The sequence below is a fragment of the Musa acuminata genome, chromosome BXJ1-9 (assembly GCF_036884655.1).
Source record: "Musa acuminata AAA Group cultivar baxijiao chromosome BXJ1-9, Cavendish_Baxijiao_AAA, whole genome shotgun sequence".
NCBI lineage: Eukaryota > Viridiplantae > Streptophyta > Magnoliopsida > Zingiberales > Musaceae > Musa > Musa acuminata.
The window spans coordinates 45,667,012-45,686,063 of record NC_088335.1 but is presented as its reverse complement, the minus strand read 5'-3'; the positions used below and the strand labels follow the sequence as shown (position 1 = coordinate 45,686,063).

Below are 19,052 nucleotides of genomic sequence, written 5' to 3'. Positions count from 1 at the left end.
CAATATATATTTTATCTTATATTAAGTATTTATTTATTAAAAATAGGTACAAAAATTCAAGAAAATATCACCTGTTGATTTAGACAGTCTTCATCCTACTATTATAGAGAAAACTACTAGTAATGAATAAAATATAAAGGTAATAAAATATCCTCAACAAGAAGCATCATAAGTTAATCATGTAATTCACATTGCTCGATTTGTATGATTATTATACTAATTGATTTTATTTATTTTAAGCAATGATTGCATGATATTTGTGATGAAGTAGATGGATCACTTGTTAATGGACAAACAAATGAAATTTAGCCAAATGGACATGCTATTATTTAGGATCCAAATTCTTAATGATATATTTGATGATTATTATTGTGTGGCAAGGCACACAATAATAAAATATTATGAAATATTAAAAATATTATTATTGTTAAATATTAAAATATTATGAGAGATTTGAACTTATGAAATATTAAAAATATTATTATTGTTATTATCCTGTATGATGGCCTCTGTTCTTATCCAAATTATTTGACAATATAATGTCATGTTGGTAATTGGATTAATGTTAATGTGAATTATTTTCATGTCATATTGGTAATTTATTTGGTTTGTGAATTGCTTCAATGTTATTATGAACAAGTATTTCTATCTTAATACATTGTATATATTTATCATGTTTCTCAATTGTGTATTAGGATGATTCACTTTTGAAATAAAATACTTATGATTGAATATGTGATAATTATAATTCGAGTATGACTCAAGTGTAACCCGAGTATAATCGGAGTATAAATCTAATGTAAATAAAGAAATTATCCTCAAACCAATTCAATTTTTTTCAAAACTATCATAACATGTTTAGCATTATTTTTATTTTTTATTTTAAAGACATTAAATATCGTAATAATAGATTTCTACATTGAATATCTGATTGAGTGTAACTCAAGTGTAAATCATCGAGTTATCTCTAATCATATTCAAAATTTTGTAAAACTATCATAACATGATCATAGCATATTTACTATCATTTTTTATTTTAGGATGCTAAATTGTCTAACTAGGGGATGTGTGAGATCAAATCTATTATTGAATGTAATGTAAGTATTACTCGAATATAATTCTACTAATTTTTTCTAAACATATTGAAACTTCTCTATAACAATCATAACATAATTCTAATATATTTTATTATCATTTTCTATAATTTATTTTTTTTTAGATGATTTTAGAATTTTTTTTTTATAAAAATATACTATAATTTTGAACGATACCATCACCCCAAGTCAATAGAGCACTGAGTACGGTATTATCACTTGTCTAGGGGTACTATCGCTATTATTATAGTGTTACATTAGGGATTTGAAATAAACTATTATAATATATATAATCGATTGAAACTTATCGAAAACTACTAGTCATAATTCTAAGTTGATTGGTAATAATTTTTTTAATTTTTTTGATAATTTTAATATAATTAGTAGAATTTATCATGCAGTGATCCGATTATTAAATTATAATTCTTATCCTATCCGTAACTCGAGTGTAACTCAAGTTAAAATTTACTCAAATCAGAATCAAATTCTCCTGTATTATTATTATGACATGATTCTAAGCTAATTAATAGTAATTTTTAATTTTAAATACTTTTAATGTAATTAATAAAATTTGACATTCGAATATTTAGATCATAATCCTATTTTTTTATAAGTAAAGTTGATGTTGTGGATGTGATCTTAATTTTTATCATTTAATCTGTAATCATGTGGATATTAAACTTTTCCATGACCAGATCAACAAAATGACTAACCCTTTAAACTGAAGTAATGCTACCATAAATTAATCTGCAAGCATGCTAAATAAATTAATCTATTATAAGAGAGAAGACTACCACAAAAAAGAAGTCTGCCTTAGTAGTCAACGAAATAATTTCGTTGACTTGGTCGGCGTTATACCCAACATGTGTCCTCTGTTTTACAGGAGAAGGAATAGACACTGAATGCAATCAATGCACCGATGAGACGCACGCCGCCGGCTTTCTTCGTCCTCCCCAACGCCGTCGTCGTCGTCTGGCTCCTCTTCCACTTTCAGGTGGCTGACCTCCAACAGGTCGTCACGACCACCACCAGCTACGAGACCTACTCCATCTCTTCCTTCAACGACGTCGCCAATGGCACCACGCTCCTCATGCTCAAGGACGCCGGCTACGGCCAAGGCGCGCTCCAGGTCACCCCCTTTGGCCTCAACTACTCAGCTCACCTCGCCAACAAGTCCGGCCGCATCGTCTTTACCATCCCGTTCAAGCTGTGGGAAGGCGACGACGACGCCTCCAACTCAGTCGCCTCCTTCAACACCGACTTCGACGTCATCATCTATCGCCCGGGCGGTGCCGTCCCCGGCGAGGGATTCGCCTTCGTCATCCTCCCATCTCTTGATGCTCCGCCGTCCGGGAGCGAGCGCGGCTTCCTTGGTCTCACCAACGCCACCCTCGATGGTAACCCCGACAACCATCTCGTGGCCATCGAGTTCGACACCGTTAAGCAGTCATATGACCCCAACGACAACCATGTCGGACTTAACGTCAACAGCGTCGTCTCCGACGTCGCTGCCGAGGTCGACATCCCGATCGCCCCTGTTAACGTCACCAACTACACCGTGTGGGTGGACTACGACGGGATAGGACGCGCCGTGTCTGTGTACATGGCGGTTTCCGGCACGCCGAAGCCATTTGTTCCGGTCCTCAACACGTCGCTCGACCTTAGCCGTCACGTCCGTCGATATTCCTACTTCGGCTTTTCCGCCTCCACGGGCGCCACCTACGAGCTTAACTGTGTGCTTTCATGGAATCTGAAGGTGCAGAATCTCTCCAAGCTGCAGGACCTCCCGAAGCGGTATGACGACGGTGCTACAGCAAGAGGGAAACTAAGTCTCAAGATAGCAGCGCCACTAGGTGCGACTGTAGCACTCGCAAGTTTACTTGCGGGGCTGTACGTGAGAAGGTGGAGGAGGCAGAAGGCGCAAGAGGAGCGGAGCGAGATGGTGGCGAACGCTCTGAGGCGTCTCCCGGGGATGCCAAGGGAGTTCGATATCGGGGAGTTGAAGAAGGCCACCGGCAACTTCGATGAGAAGATGAAGCTGGGGCAAGGCGGGTTTGGGGTGGTTTACAGAGGCATGCTGCCCGGGGAAGACACCGAGGTGGCCGTCAAGAAGTTCTTGAGGGACAGGACCAAGGGATTGGATGACTTCCTCTCCGAGCTAACCGTCATCAATCGCCTCCGGCATAAGAATCTTGTTCCTCTGCTTGGTACGTCTTCCCCCTTCTCTCTCTCTCTCTCCCTCTCCCCCCTCAACAGACTCTGTCGGCCGCAGGGTGGTGCCACAGAAACGGGGCGCTGCTGCTCGTCTACGAGTTCATGTCGAACGGCAGCCTCGACCAACACTTATTCGGCAATGCGAAAACGCTTCCGGTGCTCGGTTGGTACCGCCGCTACACCATCATCGCCGGCGCCGCCAACGCCCTCCACTACCTTCACCACGAGTACAACCCCATGGTCGTGCACAGGGACATCAAGGCCTCCAACATAATGCTCGACGCCACCTTCAACGCCCGCCTCGGCGATTTCGGTCTCGCCCGCACCCTCGACGCCTACAAGACCTCCGTCACCGACCACGGCGTCGTCGGCACCAGAGGCTACATCGCCAGCGAGTGCTGCATCACCCACAAGTTCACCCGCGAGTCCGACGTCTACGCCTTCGGCGCCGTGGTCCTCGAGGTCGTCTGTGGGCGCCGCCCGCTGTGCCGCGTCGCCGGCTTCGATCTCCTCGCCGACTGGGTGTGGAGCCTCCACGGGGAGGGGCGGATACTGGACGCCATGGACGCCAGGCTAGGCAGCGAGTACGTGGCGGAGGACGCGAAGAGACTGCTGCTCCTGGGGCTTGCTTGCAGCCACCCTCTTCCGGGGGCACGACCAAAGACCCACGCGATTGTACAGATCATGTCGAGATCAGTGGCGCCGCCGGAGGTGCCGTCGAACAAACCAGCATTTGTGTGGCCACCGGAGGGTCCGATCGTAGCGGAGGATTGCGACGCCATGTCGAGCACGTCGGCCGGTGCGGCGGCAGTGACGACGACATCTAATTGCAGTAATGCACGAGCGACGCCGGCGAGCAGCCTCGAAGTGCAAGTGGGAGAGATTGGCTATATATAACATGGATTCAAACATATTGGGCTCCCATCAATATGAACATGGATTCAAACATAGATCATCCAGCCCATGGAGAAGATCATCCAGCCCATGGAGAAATCATCAGCAATACTCTTATAAGTCAATCTCTCCCACTTGCTATTCACGGAGAAATCACACTCTTCAGACTCTTATAAGTCAATCTTAATCTTATCCGTGAGATTAATCAAAAATCTTATAATTAAAGACATAAGATTATTGATAATCTAATAAATTATTTTTATCATGATATCACAGTAAATTACAAGTTCCAATTTTGTATCCATCTCTCTATATTTGGTGCAGCTCTGTTCAATTAGCTCTGTTTGGTTATAGTATTTTATGACCAGAACTTGGCAGAATGATCAGTACCTGAAAGGCCTGCAGCTCCTCATGCAAAGATTAAAGGTTTGATCTGAACTTCCATGACTCTGTGATGCTATGTAAAAGAACAATAATGTTCCCATCTTTCTATTGTTCTCATCGGATACTCCAAAAAGTTGTGAACAGTGTAGAAGACCTTTGTGCTTGGATTATTTACATACTCATCCACTCCACCATGTCTGTACTTCAATGACACACCAAAAAGAGAACATTACATTACTAGAAGGAAAAAAGAAAGGTGGAGAAAGGATGGCAGGGAAGAGAAGAATAATATTATCTTAGTCTATAGTTTTATCAGGAAAGACCAATACATCACAAAAAGGTGAAGACAAGAATAATGATCTCCTGTTCTATGGTTATATATATCAGTAAAGAAACAACAATACATTACAAGAAGGAGAAAGGTATAGGGAGAGAGAGAGAGAGAGAAGACCAATGATCTCCTTGTTCTACAGTTTCATCAGAATAAAAATAAATAAATCAATACAACACAAAAAGAAGGAAGATGGAAAGCAGGACAAGCAAGCCAAGAACAATGATCTGCTGGGTGATGGAGTCACTGTTATAGGGTCGGTGCTGGTCCCAGCTCTCTCTTGGTCTGTCCATGGCGATGATGAGATGGGTTGTCACTGCAATCATCCCAAAAAGCACCATGATACAACAACAGGATACCTTCATGTCCATTCCTTTCCTCTCCTTTTTGGATTCTCGACTCTTTTTGCAGACATATGGGGGGCATGATGAGGAAGAAGGCAGATAGGTTGTGCATGAGACTGGCAGATTTCTCATTGCAAAGAAGCTGTGGTTCAAGAAATTTCCTTTGTGATTGATTGACTGACCAGTGCAACACTGCAAAATTATGATAGTATAGAAAGATCATTTCTCATATAATTTCTTTATCATATCAGTAAATCTATCTAAGTTTATAATATATATATCTTAAGAATGTAAATTGATAAATAATATAATAAAATTATGATAAAAAAAAATAAAACTTTGAGATTTCATTTGGTAAATTTTTAATCCACAAACCAAAGACTATTCATTTTAGAAGATGTTAGATAGGTTGACTGATAAGCACAACAACAACAAAAAAGATATTGATTAGCATTGTAAAAATATAGTTAAATTATAGTGGTTTATAATGATATAAAGATCAAATATATACTCATTATTTATGGTTCATGTAAATTTAGGTTTACTATATTGGACCACTAAATCTATCATCTTTACCCCCACATAAATGCAGAAGGCTGCAGATAAAGCACCTTGATTTGTGATCCTTGCTTTCATTTTTGGCCTTAGGATAAAGATCAGAGGGTTCTCAAGAATTTGCAATGGGGTTAGGTTATAAATAGGCTTTCATGTATGAGACTTGGACATAAGTACATATATAATAGCATATTGTGAGGTTGAATGTAAGCATAGCAAGCAAAGATATTTGGTGAGATAAAATAAAGCCCCTAACTAAGAAATAAGGAGGGAGGGAGAGAGAGAGAGAGAGAGAGAGAGAGAGAGAGAGTAATCAAACTTTAAGTATAATAGGAAATATAATAAAAAAAATACAATAAAAATAGGAAAAGATAGACATAATAAAATTCTATAAAAATTAAAATAAACCTAACATGAAATCAGTGCATGTCTATTGTCTCAACAATTGTCACTTTCCTTGTGCAGTATCTATCAATTGTCTCTGTGATGATTCTATGGACATTCCTTCCATGACAGGACATATTTTTTAGGTGAATGCAAATGATTACAAAAAACAAGCCATAATATCCCAATAAGTCATTTCTTGTGATGCTTATTCTATCATTTAATTTGAATAACTCTATGTTTAATTTTCTCATGTATCATTTGACATGACAATTTAATGAAAGGTATGGTATTATTGGTGTCAATTAGGAAACATTAGACATTTGATTTATTCCACATAAGATGGATGACAAGTTGGAAATCCATGAAACATGACAAAGAAAATGGGGCTTATCTTTGAAGAAAATGGAGACCAACTTACTGTTTAAGAAATGAAGAATATTTGTCCCCAAAAACCTTAAAATTTGATAAAGAAAAGGCATAGAGTTAGAGAAAGATTCAAATACACCAAATTACTCCTACAAAGAAGAGATTATTTTTATAATTCAAATAATGGTCATCTAGATCATAAATGAATAATCTCATCCTCATACAAAATCTAATATACGCGAATACACATATTTAAATATTTAATCTCTAGAAATTATTAACCTATTAAATATTTAAATATATTTATCTTAAAAATCCAAAGAGGGTTTTGCTTCATTTTTCAAAGATTTCAAAAGGTATTTTCTTGAATTTCTAGATCACATAAAATCAGGTCAGTAGTAAAAACATAAATGATATATATATGTATATTGCACAAAAATCATAACATATTTCTAATTTGGTATATATAATGTACAATATTCATTGGCAAATTATAAGAGCATGATTAACTTCATCAGGAAGTAGGCATGCAATTCCACATCATTTGACCAACTGATATGTTGATGACAGCAAACAATTGAAAGATCCATAATACTCTCATGCAACCAATTTGCAATGCTCTTCACATTGATCTTGGAAAATTTATAGACAAGAAATATATATATATATATATCACAACCACACATATCCTAAGAATAAAGTGAGACATCTCTACTAGTGATTTAATGCACTTATGAAGCATGTGCAGTACATTAATAATGATAGACTTGTAGTGTGTAGAGCTACATGTGAGGAGGTGGTTATGTAGCTATGCCTTTATTCACTGCAGTATTCCCAGCTGTAATCCCCAATCCCTGTCTCAATTCCCACAAATCTACCAACTTTGGCTTCCAAAATTCCATGCCACTTCCTTAACTCTTCTGCCATTCCCCTTAATTGTTTGTCTTCTACTCTCTCTTTCTTTCCCCTTATTTTAGTTCCTCCTGTGCTTTCCTTGCCTCCCCCTCCCTTTCTTCTTGCCAGAGCAAAAGAATATAACAGAGCAGCATCTTGAAGAGGAGGAGGGAGAGAGTGAGGGCACATGGGATGAGAGTGGATGAAGATAGCAGATGGATCTTTCAGCACGGCCGCTGCTTGATGATGTTAGAAAGGGAAAAAAAAGGCTCCTTTTTCATGGTTTGATCATGAGTTTCCAGAAAGATTGCTTCTTGCATTGTTTTGTTGGCTGACCTGCAGTTGTGGGAAAAATGCGATCTTGCTGCGTTCGTTTTTCTCTTGGCGATCGGACCATTTCTTTGGGATTCTTTTGGCTTGGTGGGATTGATTTCTCTGATTCGTGAGGGTTCAGCGTCGGTAGGGTGTAGATCATTGTAGGAACTGTTCTTTTTCCCGGTTGCTATTTGAGCCTTCGGGGTGAGGAATCGTCGAGGATCGAGCTCCTGTCTTTGCCTCGGTTATTGTTTTGGGTGAGTTTGATTTGTCCGAGTATATTCAGTTGTTTTCTATGATTTATGTGTATAAAGTTGCAGAGTCACATTAGATCATGTTTAGGTGATGGATCTTATGCTTAGACTGGTTAAGTTCCTAAAAGATGTTCTTCGTTTGTCGTAGAAGTTAGGGCCTTGGGGTGTTTTGGAAGGTTGATTGCCTCTTGTCAACATCGAGGTGAGAGAAACATCATTTTCATCAATCTCTTTTCATCTCTGATAAATGCCTTTGTTGTTGTTTAGTATGTGGTTGGTATTGATCGATGTTTTTTTTTTCCCATCATGTTTGAGCATCAAATGTTGCAACCTTTGTTGTTCTTTAGTATGTAGTATCTGATATCCCTTTCTTCTTCTTAAGCTGATCTCCATTTTGTTTTACTTAGGTGGTTCAAAATGCCTCCAAGTTGGAATATATGTCAGAGGTCTCTTCGTTTGCGTCACCAAATTTGGTGTTAGCTTTAGTTGGGTGTCTGGTGAAACTGTTTCAGCTCTTGTTCTGTGTTGGATCTTTTTGTTCTTTGTATTTGTCCAACGACATTGCCATTTGAGATAGAAGTTGGCAGTAGTAGCCGTCTTGCCTGGAATCATGGCCACACTCTCACATGCTGAATCCAGACGCTTGTATTCGTGGTGGTGGGATAGTCATATCAGCCCAAAACACTCCAAATGGCTTCAGGATAACCTTGCAGGTATGTATATGATTCTCCTCCTTGACTCCTGTCAGGGACAAATTTATCCGATTTGATGTTTTAGTTAAAGTTTACATCAAAATTTCTAACCTCTGCATTTTAAGCATACACTGAGGTTTCATTTGAGTCTGAGATGCTGAATGCTGCATAATTTTTTGCAGTTGAGACCCTCCAAAATCTAATGCATGAGGAGAATATCAACCATATTGTTTTCTTCATTAATGAAAATGAAACCACTGCACAAATAGTGGGACTACTGTTTTTTGCATTGAGAGGCTTTGGATGGATGTGTAGGAGACTAGTTATTATCATTCGTCATGCATCATATGCTTTCTTCATCTCGTTGAATAAAAGTGCACCTTTTGCATAAAAAATATCTGTTCATTGCCTGTTTATAGCAATTAGATAACTTAGCACTGCTAATTGTAAATTTGGTGAACCTATACTAATGTTATGTATCTCTCATTTGATACCAGATGAATGGGACAGAAATATTATATTGTATGTTATGTTGGAGAAAGTTACCTTCACTTTTTTCAAATTTTGAGGTCCCTGGTCCAAGTGTAATAATCTATTTTTTTCTTCCAATATTGTAAAAATTGTTCCAGTCTCCAATGCTCACAACCAGCCTAGCATAAGATATTCAACTTTCCATAATAAAATATTATGTGGCATCATTTAATTCAGCAAATGTGACCTTGGTTTCATGATCTAATATTCTTAATTAGGTGGAAAAAATACAGAGTTACAAATATACATAAATAGTAAATGATCTTATTCCTTTTCTATGTCAATTTAGTGACCCTTTGTAGCATAGCCTTTCATAATTCTTTTGACCCTTTTAGTCTATTTTTATATATTCTTAGACTTTTGGTCCTGGTCATTGTAGGATTTCACATTTTGAAAAACAAACAATCTGTAATTTGGTAAAATTTAATATATAGACATGCCGATAGGCAACTATGTCAGAAGGTATTGTTTTGTCTCCTCATATTTTTGTACAGTAGCTTGTTTTATTCCTTCTTAAGAGGAATTCTCAAAAAAGTTGCTCTGTGCATTATGCACAGATCTCATGCAGAGATCTTATAGTTTACTAGTGAAAAGCTTTTGGTTTTCCTGGATATTGATTGCAGTCCTGGGCAATCCATTGGTTATTTCAGGACAAATTAACCATCTCTAGCACTAATGTTTAAAGACAAAAGCAAAGGTCCTTCAAGTCTAAGCATGAATTGTCAATCATGATTATATGATGTATTATGATAAATTTTAGATTGCTGTATTCACTAGATTTTGCTGATTTAAGTTGATATTGCCAGACAAGAGTGTGCTTTCTGTTCTTTGAAATTCTTGTATAAAATAATTGTAGTTGGCTTTCTCTCCATATATGCTTATGTATAATGAGGATGATGCTCTCTAGTTATGGCAGGTACCAGTTCATCCAATATTATACTGTTACAAATTGACTTAGCCTATTTTGCTTATATCAAGTATAACAAAGACATCTTGATTGTGCTGTTCAGTCAATCCTTTAGCTTATTAGCTCCCCTGTTCTAGTCCCACTTAGCTCACTAAATCAACAAATGGTTATCTTTGACAATATGTCTCCCAGTAATAAATCTTTTCTCTATGTTTTCTCACCATAGATGATGAAAATTATTGATTTCACACATTGACACTAACCTGTGCAGATATTGATGATAAGGTCAAAGCTATGATTAGGCTTATAGAAGAAGATGCTGATTCCTTTGCCCAAAGAGCAGAAATGTACTATAAGAAACGCCCTGAGCTTATGAAACTGGTGGAGGAATTTTACCGAGCATACCGTGCTTTAGCAGAACGATATGATCATTCTACTGGGGCACTTCGTCAGGCTCACAGAACTATAGCAGAAGCATTTCCTAACCAAATTCCGCTTGAACTTTTTGATGAGTGTGTAACCCCAGATGCAGGGACAAATACCCACCAAACGCCTCAAGGAATTATTCACCCAGATGGTCTACAGGTTGATCTGCTAGGCTTGTTATTGCATGATAACACAATGAAATTGAACGAAGCTTGTTCTGGAGTAACCAAGGTAACAACAAATGAAGCCTGTTTGAAGCAGTTGGATCAAATGTTTGAAACTAGTGAGGAAGCAACTGGTACAAACTTTGCAGCAGGGAGGGAAGGAAAATTTTCAGAATATAAATTACTTCAGAAAGAAATTTCCAGGTTGTCAAAGGAAAACCAGGATCTGAAGAAACAACTGACTTCAGAATCAGCACGTGCTGATATAAATGAGAATGAAGTTCAAAGCTTAAAAGAGACCTACTCCAAGGTAAAATCTGAAAAAGATGACTCTCAGACTCGATACCAAGAATCCATGATAAGAGTATCTTGCTTGGAAGATGAAATTTCTCGCACCAAACAAGACCTTAAGAAGCTTAATGATGAGATGCTAATGGAATCTTCGTGTTTAAGCAGTGCCAAGGAACGGACTCTTGTCTTGGATAAGGCTAATCAATCATTACAGTTGGAGCTTGACATCCTAAAGCAGAAAATAAAGCAACAACAGGAGGAGCTTAAGAAGAAGGGACAGGACCTGGAAACTCTCAAAACCTCTTTGCAAGATGAACTCCAAAGAAATTTCAAGGCTGAAATGGCTTATCAGTCCATGGAAAAGAAGCATACAGAAACTAAGGAGGAGATGAGGCATCTGGAACTGGAGCTTAAAAGCAAACTCGAAAAGCTGCAGGATATGGAGATTGAACTCGAGAATATTAGGGAGGAGAATGTGAGCTTCAGTGAACAAAATCTTTCATCTGCTCTGACAATAATGAATATGCAGGATGAGATAATTTCTCTTATGGATCTGAAAAGGAAACTTGAAGATGAAGCTGATCTTCATATAGAGGAAAAGGAATCTCTTGAGCTTGAGCTATATCGTCTTAAAAAGGACAGAAATGATTTGGAACAGAAGTATCATTTGCTAACAGACGAAATACAATCAGTCAATTTAAGTGTAGGATCCCTTCAGGCACTGATAAAGGAATTGAGAGATGGAAACCTCAAGTTGAAAGATACAACCAAGAAAAACGAGGATGAAAAAAATCTTTATCTACATAAGCTAAACCATATGCAAGCAGTATCAGAGAAGAATACAGCATTGGAAGCTTCCCTTTTGGATGCAAATAATGACCTAGTGAGACTAAGAGTGAAAATAAAAGAATTAGAGGACTTCTCTGCTCATCTCCGCTGCAGGATTTCTGTGCATCTAGCTGAAAAGGCTGCACTTTTGTCCCAAATAGAGGCTGCTGCTCAGAATATGGAGAATCTTTCCAGGAAAAATATATTCTTGGAGAATTCCTTATCTGACATGAGTGTGGAACTTGAATATTTGAGAGAAAAGCTGAAAGGTGCAGAAGAGTCCTGCGATTCTCTTCATGATGAGAAATCTGCTCATCTTTCAGAAAAGATCACCCTCATGTCTCAGGTAATTTTCAAGTGTCATTTCTTTCACCTTCAAACTCCTAGGTATTTGATTTGGATATTTACTGTCATGACCCCTCAAACTGGATATCTACTGTCGTGACCCACCCAGTTAGATGGAAAATTGAGCCTAGAACCACATGATGCAAAATTATTAAGTCTAAGTTGATTGTAGAAGGCTCTTCTCGCACTACATATCATCACAACCATCCTCTCACTTCCCGTGTGGGATTAGATCAGGGTGCAATATGTTCTTCGAAGTCTGAAATTATTTTAAGCTTCCAGATTTTGTCTTTGATTTAATATGCAATTCTTGTTTGCATCAGGTAGAAAGCTTTAAACAGAGTCTTCAGAACTTGGAAGGCAGGTATCAAGAGTTAGAAGTGAAATGCTCAAATATAGAGAGGGAGAAAGATTCGAGACTTCATCATGTGGCAGAGCTACAAGAGTTATTAAGACTAGAAAAGGAAGAACATGACATCCTTGTTCAGTCTAGCAAGAGTCAGCTGAATGCATTGGCAGATCAGATACATCTCCTTCAGGAAGAAGGTAGGCAAAGGGAGGAGAATTTTGAAATGGAACAGCACAAAATCATAAACGCTCAGGTTGAAATTTTCATCTTACACAGATGCTTATGTGACATGAAAGAGGAGAATCTGATTCTTTTATTTGGATCTCAGAAACATAAAGAGGCATTGAGCTGCGCAGAGAAACTTATTCTGGAGCTTGAGCAACAATGCCTGACGCAAGAGAAAAAGATAAAATCTTTAATGGAGCATAACAAGAAACTGAGGGAGTGGATTTATCTAATAATAAAGTCACTCAAGGTGGATCTCGAACATGCTACTTTCGATGAAACCGAAGATGAGTTGCTTTTGCAGCTTGTTTTTAACGAAATTCAACAGTTGCTGCATACTATTTCAGAGGCCCACGATGAAAAGCAACATTTGCTTCTTGAGAAATCAGTTGTTGTCACCCTTCTGGAGCAGTTTGGGAAGTATGTTGCAGATCTGAGAGCAGAAAAGGCTGCTCTTGAGAAAGAATCTAAACTAAAACTAGAAAATTTAACACTGCTAAAAAGCAAGAATGATGAATTCCTCGAGATACATGAACTTATGAGGAAGGAGATGCATGTCAGCAACCAACGGGAGGAAGCACTGGAAGTTGAAGTAGATCTTCTTTTCAGACAGCTCACATATATCCAGGAGTCTCACAGAAAATTACAGATTGAATTCTCCAAGGTATTTGAGGAAAACAATTTAATGTGTAAGAAACTTTATGACTTGAGAGAAGAAAAGGTCAAGCTGGAAGAGGAGAACACTGTTTTCCTTAGAGATGTTATGTCCTTGGACTACCTGTCTGTGATGCTTAGGAGTCTTAATTCAGAGAGAGCATTATCACTACAGCTACTAAGTAATGAAACAAATTATTTCCGTGGGTTGAAAATCAAGCTGGAACAGGAGATCTCACTAATTAATGGAAAGTGTTCAATGCTTGAAGTTGAAAACACACATCTCAAGGAATCATTTGCTTACTTGAAAGAGCGCAGAAGAAGTTTGTCAGAAGACCAACATGATGTTCACAGTGCACGAAGTGCCAGGAGAGAACTGAATCTTGACACAGTAGAAAATTCTTCAATCAAGAAGGATATGGAGTTGTCACAGGCAAACCAGAGCTTGAAAACAGCACAATACATGAACCCAGAGTTGCATAGAAACCTTAATGATCCGAAGTTGGATGTTGATGAGGCTAAGGTGACCAGAGAAGAAACAGAGAAGATTTCCAGCTTATTGGATGTTTTTGCAGTTGAGGAAATTGAGAATGAATGTCTTCAGCAAGAAAATAAGGTGTTGAAATGCGAAATTGGTAAATTGCAGAACAATGTTGAGGAGCTACTGCATGATATTCAGTGGGAAGCAATCAATGCAGTAGTATATAAAGAAAAGGTACTTGAATTGATACATAAAAGTGAAAACGTCGTGACTAGTATTACGGTACAAAAGAAAGTTTTACAAGAGGAAATGACACTAAGAAATTTGACAGTTCATGAGTTGGAGAAAAAAATGTGTGTCCTTGAAGGAGAAAATAAAGGATTGAGGGCTGACTTGAATGCATATTCACTGTTTTTGGGATCCTTGTGGGATGATATTGTGATCCTGGAAGAGCTTACAATTTCCCTTGCAAGGCGCCATTCTACATCAATCAATCAGAAAAATGAGGTACTCCTTTCTCTAGAAAATGAGAAACTTACTGATTCTAATTGTCTAATTGAAAAAATTAATTGCATTTGTTAACCAAAATTGTTAAACTATATTGACTATTGTGTTTGGGTCTCTTTCACTCCCAAAAATACAAGATTTCATTCTTAAGATCCAAAAAGATTTAAGAAGAAAACCATTAATTTTATTCAATGGATTTGCCTTGGTTTTATAACCCAGTTAGGAGTAGTTTCAGAAATCCTTTCAAAATTTAAGTTCAGTTGTGTATAAACCAACAATACAATTTAGCACAAAAAAAACTAAGGAAACTCTGTAAGTATTCATTTTGAATGAACTCCATTGTATATTCAGGATGATGAGATTGCGGCTTGTCCTTATACCATGAGCTGTCAAAAACGGAGTCAGGATCATAGTGCTATGACACCTCCAGGACTTCTAAGACTGCAATATTTTCATAACAAGATTAAAGTGCTGCAGGAGGTCATGATGAATACCGGGAATGTCCTAGAGCTGGAAAGGTTGGATTCAAGTGCTAGTTTGGAGACTGCATGGAAACAAATTGAACTGCTAAAGTCAAAGGGAATTCCGGACAATGAAATCACTAAATCAAAATACGAACAAATTATGAAAGATATACAGCTTGATATTGTTCTAAATTCTTCTCGATATGGGAATGACATTCTTTCTCATGGACATAGAAGAGCTAGAGGAACTGATGAAGCCACCAGTGAGATGCTTGAACTATGGGGGACATCTGAAGAGGGATGCAGCAACCAAAAGCAGAAAAGTCCCTTGATATTCAAGAACAGTATGGCACATTATCAGATTGAAGAGGTGGAGGGCAAGTACACTTCAGATGAATTGGTAGCTGAGAAAGAGTTGGCAGTTGACAAGCTAGAGTTGTCCCGAAAGTTGGAGCCCCACTTGGAATGGAACAGAAGGGTCGTAGAAAGACTTTTTTCTGATGCTCAGAGGTTGTTGCTTCTTCAATCAAGCATACAGGAACTCCAGAGTAATATGGAAATTTCTGAAAAGATCAACCAGCCTACCAGATCTGAGTTCAATACTTTCAAGGGACAATTGAAAGAAGCTGAGGGAACCATAACAAAGCTCATTGATGTGAACAGTAAGTTGACAAAGAAAGTGGAAGACTATTCTGCATCACCTGACAATTATGCTGAGAAAAAAGATAGTGTGAGCAAAAGACACAAGCAAATTTCTGATCGGGCAAGAAAGGTCTCTGAGAAAATTGGAAGGTTGGAATTGGAGATGCAGAAAATTCAATATAATTTGCTGAAATTTGAGGAAGAGCTCCCGAGTAAGAGAGCAAGGTTTGTCAAAAGAAGATCAAGGGTTCGTTTAAGAGAATACCTATATGGAAGGAGAAACAGTAGGAGACAAAACGAAGGCTCTTCCTGTGGCTGTATGAGGCCAACAGGAAATAGTGACTAACTCTCTTTCATGTTGCTTTTACCACTTTGCATCCTGTCTGATGTAAAAAAGAATGTTTTTATGTTGGTTTTTACTTGAAATCTGAACTGCAATCTCTTATGGATGATTAGCAACTAATTTGATAAGAGGTTGTCCATGGTAGGCTTAATCTGTATAAGCTGCTCATGGAAATTTACCTCTGTATGTTTTAGTATGTGACAAGAGTTAACAGCTTTTTGCATTTATTTCTCATTAGAATCTCTTGAAGCTCTACTAATTTTCCCAAAAATTGGAATTTGTAATGCATTTTTTTTCTTGTGTTCAAGAATACTGCACAATTTTTTTGAGGCAATACTATTCTTCCTTTTTGACAACCAATCTAGTACATGTTATCCTGCTCTCCCAGAAAATGATTGGATTCCAGTGTCCTTTTGGATAACCATTTGGTACTTAATTGGTAAGCATTTGAAATCCTTCCATCTCAATTACTGTCCTTTTTGAAAGAATCTAATATACAGACCCTAGCTGTCATGAATGGAACCTTTTCTATCCTCATATTTTTCTAATTTTCTAAATTTTTCTTCTCCTGCAACTCAACCACCACTTCTACCCAGCAGAGGTACCACCAGCACATTCAAGCTGAGGTTCGAAGAATTCTCTTTTTTGTTGCAAGTATTAGTTAGGCATCTAAAGTATGCTTCTAGATTTAATGTTGTAGCATTAGCTTGGTGGCTCATTCATGAGGACAGACTAGCTGATATGGTTATTGTTTGTTTTTTGTAAACATCAAATTGTAGATGCCTGGACGAAGTTGGCTCCTACTGCACTTCGAATCTTGCCAAAAAGTGCTGTTCCAAGCACATGCAAAACTTTAGTGATACATGCATCTGCCAATCATAATGATCTCATATGAGCTCCAGCAATGACAGGCCACTGTTGTTGTTGTTATTATTATTATTATTATTATTATTATTATTATTATTATTATTATTATTATTATTATTATTATTATACCTTTTTGTCATTCTCATTTGCATCAGGGACTAAGTAGTGCAAAAGTTGTGAAAATAAGATTATGAAGTTATTTTTCTACAAAATAGAGCCTCATATTGAGTTCATCTATCTTGCACACCTGACACTTAGCATATGCCATTTAAATGCTTCCTTATCTATTAAAAGAGCTGGTTATTATTTTTTCTGAAGGATTGAAACCAGTGTTGTTGTTGCCTCCCTTCTTTCTTATTTAATTTTAGGTCTATGTTTGACAAGCTATCATTCCTCATAACAGTAAGCACCATGTTAAATGAGTTCTATTCAACTTTGTTGTTAAAGAACTTTTTTCCACCCTTTTGCTATACTGTTCAGTTCTTGATAGTGTGGCATTTCAATCTACATTATCTATTTTTTATGCTCCAAAACAGTTGGACATCATCTATTGCAATTCACAAAATTTCCTTCTTGTTTGTTTGTATATATTTGCAAACCTTTTCATTCTAATACTACTGTCTAGAAATTATGCTTGAAACAATGAAAGCAATTTCTCCATACACTGGGCAATATCAGATCAACTCTTAGATGAACAGGAAAGAGTTTATTGGTGCAAGATATGTTTGCTTCTTGTACTCATGCTTATTGTTACCTTCATCCCTGTGCTGTAGACTAAATACTGCTTTCTATTACTAGTCAAGCTTTGGAAGGTCTTTTAAACCCTTGTTCTGCAATCTATATGCTTGCTAGCTGTAAGTCCTTAAATTTCCATCTTTCCCCTTTGTTCTATCATCAACTAGATCAGTGAACATTGTCTGGTGATACTAATTCAATGATGGGCCTTTAGAGTAGTTTCTGCTACATTAAATCATCAGGGGAACTGATTAGTATAATGTTACATGCCATCTTTAGGGCTTCCCCTTGACCACTTTGTATTTGTGTGGACTATACTGAGTAGTAGGGCCCTTCAACCACCTTCTAATGGCAACAACAGGCTCTCACATTTCAGAGAGTCTATCTGACCCAACTCATACCTGCAAGCAGTGACATGGTGTTGGCAGACACAATCATGTGGCTTATGAACCTATGTTCAGAATATGATAAAGCCTTTTCTACCTGCTTCCTGAAGTGCCAAATGATTCAAGAACTTCCAAGCTGCATGGAATGTAGAGATTAAGATCCTAATAGTATGCTGAAATTTTGGGTTTTTCAGCCTCATTTTTTTTCCCAACCAGTTGCTTTGAGATTTAAAAGTTTCAAGAGAGGAAGATGTGCATACAGAAGTGTAGGTACTACAGCAATCACCACTGTAGGGGATCAAGACCTAGACTAAAAGTTTGGTAGAATAAAATTATGAAATAAGTTTAACTTTCTTTTGTTGATCATTCCATGAAAATTTTCATGAAATTAAAAATTTATGTGATATTTATCAGTCAGGACTCAGGAGAATGCAGCTAATCTGACTGGGGATAAACTATTCTGTCAGGTATTACATTCAATGCCATTTCAGAATTAAATATGTTTCTCTCTCTAGAAAAGATTCAGCTGTTTTCAGCCAAAGAACTAATGCACAATATCCTTTAATATAACTGCACTTGAATCACATGAAAGAACACAATAGTGTTTGTTTTGTTCTCCAAAACGATGACTTCATGAAATCAGAAGCAGAACTGCAACTTGAGCTTACAAAGACTCTTTCACTGGAAAAAGAATCTGTGGGAGAATCCTGTAGCAACAAACAGTTACAAGCAATGAACTGTATATTGAGTTAATGTTGATTGATGGAGCCTTGCAAAAACTTAGCTACTGATAGATCCACAACTGGGTATAACTGTGCATGGCATAGAATCCCAGTGCAACTTCTGCCATTTTCTTGTAACAAAATCAATTGCAGAACAGAAAGATATATAGATCTTGTGGAATGAGAAATCTGAACAAAAATTCAGCCTGTCTCCTGCAGTTTCTTCTCTGTATTATAACATTGCTTTATTTTGTTCTTTGCAGAAAGAAAACATTGCTCAAGTCTGATTCCTCTTGTTGTTTGTCTGCTTATGTTGGAATTTTATAGAGCTTCTAGTGGATCAAGCTATGCATAGCCATTTTTGAGAAGATCCTATGCAGATATAGTCCACAGAAGGGTGAGATGAAATGTTCAGGGTTAGGAACTGTAAGATCCATGTGATTTATTTTTTTGCCTCTTAT

General features: G+C 37.6%; 2 protein-coding genes across 4 annotated transcripts; both read left to right on the top strand.

Moving 5' to 3' along the window:
* Positions 1 to 2,004: 2,004 nt before the first annotated feature.
* LOC135594391 (probable L-type lectin-domain containing receptor kinase S.5) lies at positions 2,005 to 4,379 on the top strand. The gene is made up of 2 exons (XM_065084772.1): positions 2,005 to 3,301; positions 3,367 to 4,379. Exons 1-2 carry the CDS (start codon positions 2,014 to 2,016, stop codon positions 4,203 to 4,205), a joined length of 2,127 nt encoding a protein of 708 aa, XP_064940844.1. The 5' UTR covers positions 2,005 to 2,013; the 3' UTR covers positions 4,206 to 4,379.
* Positions 4,380 to 7,361: 2,982 nt separating this feature from the next.
* Positions 7,362 to 16,077, top strand: LOC135585331 (protein NETWORKED 1D-like). Of its 3 annotated transcripts, none has more exons than XM_065084074.1 (6): positions 7,409 to 8,035; positions 8,181 to 8,234; positions 8,440 to 8,745; positions 10,434 to 12,217; positions 12,540 to 14,432; positions 14,784 to 16,077. In XM_065084074.1, exons 3-6 carry the CDS (start codon positions 8,643 to 8,645, stop codon positions 15,882 to 15,884), a joined length of 4,881 nt encoding a protein of 1,626 aa, XP_064940146.1. In that variant the 5' UTR covers positions 7,409 to 8,035; positions 8,181 to 8,234; positions 8,440 to 8,642; the 3' UTR covers positions 15,885 to 16,077. The 3 variants fall into 3 exon arrangements, with proteins under 3 accessions (XP_064940147.1, XP_064940146.1, XP_064940148.1); XM_065084076.1 differs by having other exon boundaries at positions 7,409 to 8,234; positions 12,540 to 12,818; positions 12,894 to 14,432; XM_065084075.1 differs by lacking the exon at positions 8,181 to 8,234 and having other exon boundaries at positions 7,362 to 8,035.
* Positions 16,078 to 19,052: the final 2,975 nt, after the last annotated feature.

Coding starts and splice junctions, on each gene's coding strand:
- LOC135585331 (XM_065084075.1), top strand. CDS start 8,643: ATGGCCACACTCTCACATGCTGAATCCAGACGCTTGTATTCGTGGTGG. Junction 8,746..10,433: donor GCTTCAGGATAACCTTGCAG/GTATGTATATGA, acceptor TAACCTGTGCAG/ATATTGATGATAAGGTCAAA. Junction 14,433..14,783: donor CAATCAATCAGAAAAATGAG/GTACTCCTTTCT, acceptor TTGTATATTCAG/GATGATGAGATTGCGGCTTG.
- LOC135594391 (XM_065084772.1), top strand. CDS start 2,014: ATGAGACGCACGCCGCCGGCTTTCTTCGTCCTCCCCAACGCCGTCGTC. Junction 3,302..3,366: donor GAATCTTGTTCCTCTGCTTG/GTACGTCTTCCC, acceptor TGTCGGCCGCAG/GGTGGTGCCACAGAAACGGG.